The sequence below is a fragment of the Perna viridis genome, chromosome 6, assembly GCF_037379345.1.
Source record: "Perna viridis isolate PV_CMFRI_1.1 ecotype Kerala chromosome 6, ASM3737934v1, whole genome shotgun sequence".
In the NCBI taxonomy this organism is placed as follows: Eukaryota; Metazoa; Mollusca; class Bivalvia; order Mytilida; family Mytilidae; genus Perna; species Perna viridis.
The window spans coordinates 48819925-48831916 of NC_142450.1; the positions used below are offsets into that span (position 1 = coordinate 48819925).

Here is an 11992-nt window from a genome sequence, read left to right on the forward strand (position 1 = left end):
ACACTGCTATCACTCTTTCCAAAGAAGAGATTGTGGAAAACCATAAATCTGTACTATCCTCTTTTGGTCTCACTACCAAGGACGATGATTGTGATTTACCGTCTATGTACTGGATTCCTAAACTTCACAAGAATCCATACAAACAACGTTTCATGGCTGAATATAATAGCATTAAAACCTATGATTTTTCAACACTGTATACTTCTATTCCCCATACTCAGTTAAAATCCCGACTTAAAAACATTATACATCGTTGTTTTTCCCAATAAGATGGTACACCTAGATACAAATATATAGTTCTTGGTATAGATTCCTCATACTTTGTAAGAAATAATTCATAAGAAATAATTCAAAATCATCTTCGAAATATACAGAAGAAGATGTTTACAAAATGCTAGAATTTTTAATCGACAACATATTTGTCCAATGTGGTGGACGTGTTTTTCAACAAACGGTCGGCGTTCCAATGGAAACAAATTGTGATCCTTTACTAGCTGACCTATTCCTTCACTCTTATGATGAGGCTGACTTTATAGCTGATCTGATCAGAAAGAAAGAATATTGTTTAGCTAGATCCTTCAATCTCAGTTTCCGCTATATAGATGACGTGTTATCTTTAAACAATCCTAATTTCGGGGATTTGATACATGGCATCTACCCAAAAGAACTTGAGATAAAGGATACTACAGAAACTGTGAAGTCAGCCTCATATATTGACCTACACTTAGAAATCGATGGTAAAGGAAAACTATTGACCAAACTTTACGACAAACGTGATGACTTTTCATTCAGAATTGTCAACTATCCTTTCATCTGTGGCAACATCCCTTCGGCTCCTGCATATGGAGTTCATATCACAACTCATACGTTATGCCAGAGCTTGCGAAACTACGCAGACTTTTTGAATGGCGCTAGAACTCTAACAAATAGGCTTCTGGAACAAGGGTTATGTTGCTACAAGATTGAAGTCATCACTACAGAAGTTTTATGGTCGTCATCATGAACTCGTGGATCGTTATGGTGTATCCATCAGCACCATGAAAACTGATTTATTCAACGGGTCATAGTTGTTCTTTCCTCGTTTGTCTACCCCGGACTTGACTTTTTATGAGCAACTCGGTGGGTGTTTCTAGAAAAGCAGAGGACGCTAAACCTACCGGTGCACCTGGTCCATGCTCCCAGTTTTTAGTGGAGTCCGAGTTGCTCATTTACTTTTGTTACTTTGTATGTATGATTTTAGTTACTTTATGTTCTTTGTTGTGTATATCTGTTTTCCATGTCTGGTCTTTGTCCCTGGATTACATTCTTTTGATTACCGCTATAGCCTTGGTTCCCTTGACTACTCCTTCTGTAGAAGACGTCACCTGATAGTATGGGTAATGCTTTCTAACGTTTCAGTGCGTTTAAATTATGTTCATGTATATAAGATGAAACCTTGTTGTATGTGGAAAAGGATGAAAACTTAATGATTTAGCTTAGTCGGAGAATAAGACTTGTCCGCATATATAAAAAATTATTTAAACTGTGTTTGTACTTGGTACATAAGCCATTACTTTACAAAATAATAGATCATTTTAATACAAATATAATTACATAATTTGTCTGAACACAACAGCACTCTGTATAATATCCTGACTGGTGTATTCTACAAAGTACAATTTGTTGTAAGTTTATACGAATGAAAACAACTGATATATTAGAGATAAATGAGAATGAGAATTATAGTTGTTCTAATAAAGTCGTACATGTTTGAAAATTAAATTGGTTGAATATTTTTGTTCAGTTTCGTCGATGATTTTCTACTAATAAACAAAAAAAAGGAAACGCTTGATTATCAAATGAACAAATGTTTACTTGTGCAACTTTCATAATCCAGCAGTTTTCCTGTAAAATATTTAATTGTACATCAACACACTAGAAAATATAAGGTTAATTACTTCTTCAATTACTTGATTTTCCAGCTCAGGAACTTTGTTTGCCAGAATGTAGGGAGGCGGAAATCAGTTTCGGTGACCCGTATGTTCGAATCGCCATGGTTCCAGAAGTTGATGAGAGGATACGTCAATCATCTGTGAAAAGAAAGACATGTAACCCATTCTTTAATGAGTATTTCAAATTTCCAGTGACAATTGATGACGTAAGAGATAAACAACTGGGATTTCTGATCTACGACTACGATAAATTTTCCCGCCATAAATGTATAGGAGAGGTACAAGTTGATCTTGGAAAAGTTGATGTCAGTAATAGTGTGGAAATGTGGTGTGATATACAGAAATATCAAAAGGTAAATAAGGCGTTATAACAGAGGAGTAAATGGTACAAATCAAAAGGTAAATACGGCGTTACAACAGAGGGGTAAATGGTACTTAACAAATCAAAAGGTAAATACGGTGTTACAACAGAGGAGTAAATGGTACAATTCTAAAGGTAAATACGGCGTTACAACAGAGGAAATAAATGGTACAAATCAAAAGGTAAATACGGTGTTACCACAGAGGAATAAATGGTACCAATCAAAAGGTAAATACGGTGTTACCACAGAGGAGTAAATGGTACAAATCAAAAGGTAAATACGGCGTTACAACAGAGGAGTACATGGTACAAATCAAAAGGTAAATTCGGCGTTACAACAGAGAAATGAAATAAATGGTATTTAACAAATCAAAAGGTAAATCCGGCGTTACAACAGAGGAGTAAATGGTATTTATCGAATCAAAAGCTTACATAGAGCCCTAAAGGTTTTAAATAAAATTGAGGCTGTAAATATAAACACAAATAATTTATACAGTTTATAAATAACATATTTGTTTATAAGTCCAAATTATACAATGTAATTAATGTCACACTTTTTGATTGGTGATTCGGTATACTGCTATATACATAAATTGAAGCCTCGCGCTACATCATATAGGAAGTATATATCAAAGTCGGTACTATGTACTTTACCTTGGTAGTGATCAAGCAAATGTTTACAATGTACAACTTTTCTTTTCAATATTTTATTTATATGTCAAGACGGAATGTTTAGCAACGATAATTGGATGTTTACTTTAAGTCCGTGTTGATCATGTGTTCCTTAGTTTCTGTATATGCATATAGTAAATTTGTATTATTCATGTTTTTTTAAATGTTTTTGATCAACGTTTTGTCAATGAATTGTAGATATCTCGGTTCTTATAATGATCATCTTGCTTTAATGTCTTAAATATTGATTTGTTGTTGCTTGATTCAGCATTACAGCGAGTGAAAGTTATCGTCTGTGAAACTATTTTTTTCTTTAGGCCTTTATGTCTGTTTAGGATTACATTCCTCGGTAGGTCGGTAGACATTTTCATTTTTTGTTTTTCATTTCATTTTTTCTCGACTAAAGTTGAGTCTATATTTGTAAAATAGCATCATGTTTAAGTCATGCAAGTGTATGGTTTTAAGTAGAAAGTTTAATTTTTAACATACACAGCTATTAAATCATGTCTTTTATTACAATACACTTATTTTTTGTAGGAATTTTGAACAAAATATAAGTATACTGTATTTGCGCTTGGATTTACGTGATGTAAACATGTCTCCTATTCAAACGCTATTGTGACCTGGTTTTTAACGTACTTTCGGTTTTACCGGAAATGATCCGTATTATATCGGAAATTGGCGGAAATTATCAATTTTGGAGAAAAACGAATTAGGGTCGGGATTAAATATCAGATTCGGTTGGAAACCCGAAACAGACATTTTTTTTTGGCCTTAGTGTATGTCTTTGTAAGAATAAGGCAAAATGGGAAAAAAAAACAGAAACATGCATGTCAAAAACCAAACGATCATACAAAATAACTTCATTCCTCTATTTTAAAGACTATTTTTTTCATTTCTGCAATACCAGATTTGCTCATAATGTTATCCTTTCCTCTTCCATCTACCCTGAACTTGACGTTTTATGAGCAACTCGGTGGTTGGTAGAGGAAAGAGGAAAGGAAAACTGTGACATGTTGAACAAATCAGTTTTCACGGTGCAGATGGATATACCGTAATAAGTTTATGATGAAGACCATAAAACTTCTGTAGTTCTGACTTCAATCTTGTAGCAACAAAACCCTGTTCCAGAAGCTTAATTGTAAGAAGTCTAGCGCAGTACAAAAAGTCTACGCATCTATGGTAAGCTCTGGCATAACGTATGATGTAAAATCCATATGTAGGTACTGAAGATATGTTGCCAAAGATGAAAGGAAATTTGACAATACGGAATGAAAAGTCATCGCGTTTGACGTATATATTGGTCAATAGTTTTCCTTATCCATCGATCCTTTAGTGTAGAGGGTGACTTCACAGTGTCTGTAATTATCACAAGTACTTAAGGTTAGATGCGATGCATCAAATCTCCAAAATAATATGTGTTATTTTGGTTATTTCATGTTCTTTGTTGTGTGTGTCTGTTTTTCATGTCTGAACTTTGTCCACGGATTACATTCTTTTGAATTCCGCTGGAATCTTGGTTCCCTTGATTAATCTTTCAATAGAATGTTAGGAAATTGAGTTTTTTTTTGACAAAGTTATCTGCCCCTAAAGTTTTCAGTTCATTTCAATGAAATCATAACCCAATTTGTAAACATGACATAGGAAATCTTTTTTCGTTGATTCAAATGGTGAAAGTAGTCAAATTAAACTTTATTAAATGATGGGCTTTTGTCAAACCATGTTTTACCCACTCCATTATAAATAGTAGGTTTTTGTCATACCATGTTTTACCCACTCCATTATAAATGATGGTTTTTTGTAATACCATGTTTACCCACTCCATTATAAATGGTGGGTTTTTTTCATACCATGTTTTACCCACTCCATTTTGTCATACCATGTTTGACCCACTCCACGATTCTTACAAAAATTGACAAATAAATCTTAAAATGACAACAATATCTATTTCAATTACAATCGACCATTTTTATCCATATCCTTAGCCATTTTAAAAGGTATACACTAAAAAATAAACTCAGTTTGATTGATTGATTACAATGTAAACACCAAAGACTTTTCGAAGAAAAATTCTTTTTGTACGACTATAATAATCTCACCGTATACCTTGTGATTCATCCAAAATAATAATCGTAACCCAGCTTTTATCAAATCTAACATATTATATGCATTGTATAGAGAAGTTATTTTTAGGTTTAAGCACATTTAATTTCATAATTTCAGTGTATTTCAATGATAAGGATGGCATGCATTGCCATGGGTTCAACCTTTAATAAGTAAGCAAATTAATACAATTCAGATAAAACTGACAAACTTGTCAAACACGTTTTCATTTTGTTTACCCTCGTCCGGTATTTTTAATGGCTTAAACAACTTTTCAATTAAGTTATCATTATTTGCATGTCATTACAACAGTTAAAGTGTAAAAAATCAGCTTTAGTTATCTTTCTTGATAAAGTTAATGAAGATGAAACTTCAGACCATAACATTATTTAACACTCCTTTCTAAAAAAAAAACAAAAACAAACAAACAGAAAAAAAACAAAAACAAAAACAAAAAGACAAATAAAACAAAAAAAAAAACCCAAAAAAATAAGTGTTGGCTCTTTGTAGCAATATTCTTTAAACATTTAGAATTTGTAGAGTTTTTGATGTGGTATCTAATATTGTTCTTCGTTTCGTACCTACAATAGTTTCGCCTCAAGTAAAGTAATCATGACTGATACACAGACTAATATGAGAAAAATGACTAATTTTTAGGCCGATTTGCTCATTTACTTTTGTTACTTTGTATGTATTATTTTAGGCACTTTTTCCATGTCTGGTCTTTGTCAGTGGATTACCTTTTTTTTTATTTCCGCTAGAATCTTGTTTCCCATACTTACTCTTGCACGGGAAAATCAGAAACAGTCACGAGGCAGTGTGTATATTTATCTTTTTTTTTTTTTCTGTTGATCAATTTTATTATAATGTAAATACGAAAGTAACAATAACATATACCGCAAATTTTGTGTAAAATATGGAATAATAATATGTAATAGGGGAATTATGTTTGAGGACTTGATTAAATAGGAAATGATAAAATAAGAAAATAACACTAACAGTTAGAAAATTAACAATAATTTGAAAGGGTGAGAAGTTTTTGTTAATTATCCATATCACAATGACAAAAAAAATGTTGAATTAATTGCTGATGACAACAAAATATTGGCTTGTTTTTTTTATACAGTATATAAATCGACCGAAGAATATTTGGTGTAACATACCGCCGGCTAATTGGTTGGCTAAAACATGTTTTTAATTAATAGTACCCCAAGACACTGAAATTACGCAAGAAGAGAATAAGGATTCTATTACTGACAAAATTCTTTTTTAATTGAGGATCAATTTCTGTTTTCATTTGCCTTAGGACTTAATGCGTAGGAAATTTAATTGTCGTTATGATTTCACTAGAAGCTACTTACTTCCATTACTTCAGATGCACGGATTGGTCCTTGGAAAAGAAGTTTTCTATGACATTTTCTTACGATATTACATAATAACTTTTAAGTATCAGTCTTTATAAAAATCAGACAGGAGGTGATTCATGCACGTCCAAAACCCACCGAATTCAGTTTTATTTCTTGTTCAGCAACAATTATAGATCACATGACCAGTTTTAGTTTTTCATTTGTTAGTTGCAATTTTGAGATAAAATTTATATAGATAATACATGAAAAAAGCACCTGGCTAAAGTTATCGTTCTTTATTTGGTTTGATTTGATTAATTTTATTGGAAAGTTAACTTGTAATTTTCTCAAAAGTACAAATCTAAATACAGAAAGAACTATTGCCATATAAAAAATAGCACATGCAGACCAAAAAAACACATCATTTAATTCATAGCTTTTTCTACATCATAAATCACCTTACCATATCCAGTGTTCGAATTTTATATGGATTGATACTTAAAGTGAAGATATAAATAAAATATTTTGAATAGCTGACTGGAATGTTGCGTGCTAGTTTTGATGTTAATTGAATAGCTGACTGGAATGTTGCTTGCTAGTTTTGACGTTAATTGAATAGTTGACTGGAATGTTGCTTGACAGTTTTTACGTTTATTGAATACTTAACTGGAATGTTGCTCGCCAGTTTTTTAAGTTAATTGAATACTTAACTGGAATGTTGCTTGCCAGGTTTTAAGTTTATTGAATAGTTAACTGGAATGTTGCTTGCCAGTTTTTACGTTAATTGAACAGTTAACTGGAATGTTGCTTGCCAGTTTTTACGTTTATTGCTACCTTTACAGTTTGTTGTTATTGTTTTGAACTTTAACTTCATCCTCAAATTATATGTTACACCAACTTATTCTGAGCACTGGCGAAATGTTGTACAGATTGATTATTATGACCGTGATGTTTGGGGTTCATGATTTAAATAGCATTGCAAAGAATTTTCTTAATGCTTTCAACATCAAATAAAATTATGTGGTAAGCTTCCCCAGTTTTCTGTTAATTGTTTACCACGCTCAAAATATGATTGTTGTAACCGTAAAACATACCTTATTCTTCACTTGAAACATATTTCAAACAAAAACATAACAAAATATTATGTTGTTGCTATTAGAATCAACTAGAATCTACTTTCTATTGGAACACATAGATGTTCTTACCTTTGTGGGCGTTGTAAGTGATATATAAACACATAGATGTTCTTACCTTTGTGGGCGTTGTAAGTGATATATAAACACATAGATGTTCTTACCTTTGTGGGCGTTGTAGGTGATATATAAACACATAGATGTTCTTACCTTTGTGGGCGTTGTAAGTGATATATAAACACATAGATGTTCTTACCTTTGTGGGCGTTGTAAGTGATATATAAACACATAGATGTTCTTACCTTTGTGGGCGTTGTAAGTGATATATAAACACATAGATGTTCTTACCTTTGTGGGCGTTGTAAGTGATATATAAACACATAGATGTTCTTACCTTTGTGGGCGTTGTAAGTGATATATAAACACATAGATGTTCTTACCTTTGTGGGCGTTGTAAGTGATATATAAACACATAGATGTTCTTACCTTTGTGGGCGTTGTAAGTGATATATAAACACATAGATGTTCTTACCTTTGTGGGCGTTGTAAGTGATATATAAACACATAGATGTTCTTACCTTTGTGGGCGTTGTAAGTGATATATAAACACATAGATGTTCTTACCTTTGTGGGCGTTGTAAGTGATATATAAACACATAGATGTTCTTATCTTTGTGGGCGTTGTAAGTGATATATAAACACATAGATGTTCTTACCTTTGTGGGCGTTGTAAGTGATATATAAACACATAGATGTTCTTACCTTTGTGGGCGTTGTAAGTGATATATAAATACATAGATGTTCTTTCCTTTGTGGGCGTTGTAAGTGATATATAAACACATAGATGTTCTTACCTTTGTGGGCGTTGTAAGTGATATATAAACACATAGATGTTCTTACCTTTGTGGGCGTTGTAAGTGATATAAGCAGAAACAAACAACTGAAGTCTAGAATTGCTTTGAATTAATACAGTATTTCTGCGATGTAGGGAGCTCGAGAATCTAATCATGTAATTTGAAAATCATTCACCTGGCCTCATCAGGCTTTTAAAAGAAAAACACATCTCTTATATGCCATCTCTGTGACATTTAATTAAAGTCCTACGATCTAATCTATTTTTGGTTTTATTTGAACATATTACTGTAAAACAATCTTTATATTTACACGACCTTCTGGAACTGTGATCCTGAACTATTTTAATATAAAAAAAAAAAACAATATACTTACTGTGTAGCTGCCAAATCAGAATCAAACAGTTAAACACTAACACATTTTTTCTGTTGTATAAAATATTTAATGTTACTCCTATTTAATTATTTGTCGTAAGTCATTCTGTGTGAAAAGAATTATGTTTTAGAAGCATTATTCCCAATACTTGGAACACCAAAATGATTTTTAGCTTCTATGATAGTTGATTGTGCAAGGATTTATTCGTGTTTTTATAAATAGTTTAAAATCATGACAAACTGCGGTTGAATTACGACCACAATAATTTGATGAAACCCATTTCAAACATAATCATAACTTATAAAAACTAATGACAAAGATATTCCGTGATGTATAAACCACCAGCAGGAGATGATGAGGCGATTTCATTTAAACGCAGCGTGTAATGAGGAACATATCCTTTATTACATGATATAACTATAGACCACGTCGACAGCACTTCTGGCAAGCTTTGACCCAATTTCAGTCATTAAAAAACAAATAGGTTTAACATTTATACGCTCCAAACTAAAATCGAAATTGAATTCCGGATGCTTTCTGCTTAATTAGAGAAATTAATTGAGATCATGCCTAGCAAATTGTTGTGAGGTTTTTTAAAGCATTTACATATATAAAGCAAATATAGACCAGACATCCGTCGACGAAGTGAAAATATATTAGAGTTACATTATGATTTTTATAAATACGTTTACCAAGATAGAGGACGTCTGCAGAGTTCGCAATCTTGTTGTTTTAAGAATGTCAAATCACGCAATTACGATTTTGTTTTGGTGCATATCCATTTTGTTTGTTAATGTCATCCTCATTGGCCAGTACCTTTAGTACGACCATTTGCCCTATTTGTTTCCTAGTCAGTTTGTTTCTTTTAGAATGTGTTTTGTTTTTAAATAGACCCTCTTTGGAATATCCCATTTGTATTGCCTTTGGTATTTAATATGACCACATGTACGTGACCGTGATTATTTGGTTTGTGAATTGTTGATATTTTCATCATCAATGCAAGGTGAATTTGTACAAGACAGATTTCTAAGATTGTGCAACACAAAGACATACAATTTTTATTTCCGTCGCCATAAATTTGCTAAATTAGTGGAAAAGCATAGATACAATCTTTTCCTTTTTTAAATAGATGGACTTGGCTCTTTATAAAACAATGTTGTCAGATTTAAGCCGTATTCTAAGATAAGGGCTACACATAATTACAATATAAATATTATAAATACGAACAATATTAATTCGTTTTGAATTCTTAATTTCGTTATGATATTTTCGATACATATTAATAGTTAACGGTGGTTCACATTTGTTACACAAATCTTTCAGGATAATTCCATGTTATTATTAGTGTAATTTTATGTCTTCGTAAACACTAATTTCGCGTCTTAATATCAAGAACGGTGTTGACCAGCTTGGAGTTAGATTATTATTAGCTATGTCAATTTTCTGTTATGAGTAATAAAAACATAATATTATGTCTTGTCTATAAATGTTTGATTATACTTCCAGTTTTCTGGCGAAGCTGGTGATTTATTACTATCCCTTGGGTATTTGCCTGCTGCAGAAAGACTTACTATTGTTGTCATGAAAGCTAAAGATTTGAAAATTACTGGAGGTAAATTTTAATTACAGCACAACTGTGCTTCATAAATTTTCTAAAGAAAATAACGCAGTCATGAAAGGGTATATCCAGATTTATATATAGTGCTTTTTGGTCTATTCACTTATTGTAAAATGATCTCAATATTGCCACTGAAAGTAACTTAGACGATCAACAAAAACCTACTAAAAGCAGTACATATAGCACATTCAAATAAACTATTTCCGCCTATAGCTACCATAGGATAGTACTAACGTATAATTAATTTATGTTTCAGATACCTATATAAGAGTATGTCTGAGTGTAGATGGGAAAAAAGTCAAACGAAAGAAAACATCGGTGAAAAAAGGGACAGTCGCTCCTGTGTGGAATGAAGCTTTGTCCTTCAATGTGCCTGCTGAACTTTTAACTAAAATTAACCTTGACATTACTGTTTTAGACCATGACCTAGTCGTGGGAAAATGCATGGTTGGGTCGTCTCGGGAAGGAAATGAGAGAAAACACTGGAACGAAATGTTACTAAATCACCACAAATCTGTTGCAATGTGGCAAGCTCTTCATAGGTCATAGATTACTATAACTACAAACCACAAATCTGTTGCAATGTGACAAACCTTTCATAGATTACTACAAACCTACAGCGCTTTATAAGCTATTAAGAACAACAATAGTTAAACGCGTCACATGGTTGTCCCGTTTTAATACCTTCTTATAGAATCTTTCAGTGAAGTGAATGGTTATTATTTAGCATTCAAACTATTTATTACCGCTCACTTTTATGTCGCTCTTTTATGTGGTATTGCTTTATGGTCAATATTTCATTTTCTGTTATGAAAATATGGTTAAGATGTAATAAATATGTTTTGAATTGAAAGTTATAGTAAATAATTTCAGATTTTGAAAATAATGATATTTTGTTTTTTTGGGGGTATTTATAATAAATTCTCTGTATTTGAATCAAACCCTAACGTAATTACCAATTACCTATACATGGCAGATTTATTGAACCCATCGTTTGATTTTACGCGCATAAAAAAGAATTCTGTAAGTATGGACTGAACCGGCAGCTAGGAGATGGTACGCACCCCAGTGAAAGAGACTGGAAAGCTTTTTTTTGACAATATTTATTTATTAAAGGCATTTATACAATACCTTCACCTCTTTACATAAAGAGGTTATCTGTCCAACATAGAGCAAATATACTGGTTCACGATGAAGGTTTCATAATTTTCTTTATATATATTTTAAATATTTTTTGTGATTTTTTAATATCATTTTGTTGTAAGACCTGATAATATCTATTTTTTAGTATTTAGAATTTATTCAAATCAGAAATAAGGATAAGGAAAGTAATTGGGACGTTTAATTGTATATAATAATTGTATAGACGGTAACCACACTCAACTCTCAAAATTTAGTTTGCAGCAAACAATTCATCTTTCTGATTATTCTCCGTTTTATTACCAATGCATCTACAATGCCTGCAACGATAAAGGCAGTGACACGTGTCAGAATCTGAGGTAATCTTCTACGGTGTTGTCATGACTACTTTAAAAGTGTAGTTTTTGTAAAAGTGCATCAATTTCTGTCATTTTCAATTGGCATTCGGCGATATGTCCAGG

At 32.1% G+C, this 11992-nt stretch overlaps 1 protein-coding gene and 1 long non-coding RNA gene across 5 annotated transcripts in view; one reads left to right on the forward strand and one right to left on the reverse strand.

The window, feature by feature from the left end:
• Positions 1–11244, forward strand: part of LOC148615381 (synaptotagmin-6-like) — a 47639-nt gene extending 36395 nt beyond the window's left edge. For all 3 annotated transcript variants that reach the window (XM_088590296.1, XM_088590295.1, XM_088590297.1), the window contains 3 exons: positions 1962–2284; positions 10280–10385; positions 10648–11244. In XM_088590296.1, the coding sequence (XP_088446422.1) occupies positions 1962–2284; positions 10280–10385; positions 10648–10940 (722 nt within the window). In that variant the 3' untranslated portion in view covers positions 10941–11244. The remainder of the gene's footprint in view (positions 1–1961; positions 2285–10279; positions 10386–10647) is intronic.
• Positions 1554–8911, reverse strand: LOC148615382 (uncharacterized). Of its 2 annotated transcripts, none has more exons than XR_015923878.1 (3): positions 8774–8911; positions 1938–2069; positions 1554–1645 (listed from the first exon to the last, which is right to left on the reverse strand). It is a non-coding gene; the product is annotated as an uncharacterized LOC148615382 (long non-coding RNA). The 2 variants fall into 2 exon arrangements; XR_015923877.1 differs by lacking the exon at positions 8774–8911 and adding an exon at positions 8447–8622.
• Positions 11245–11992: the final 748 nt, after the last annotated feature.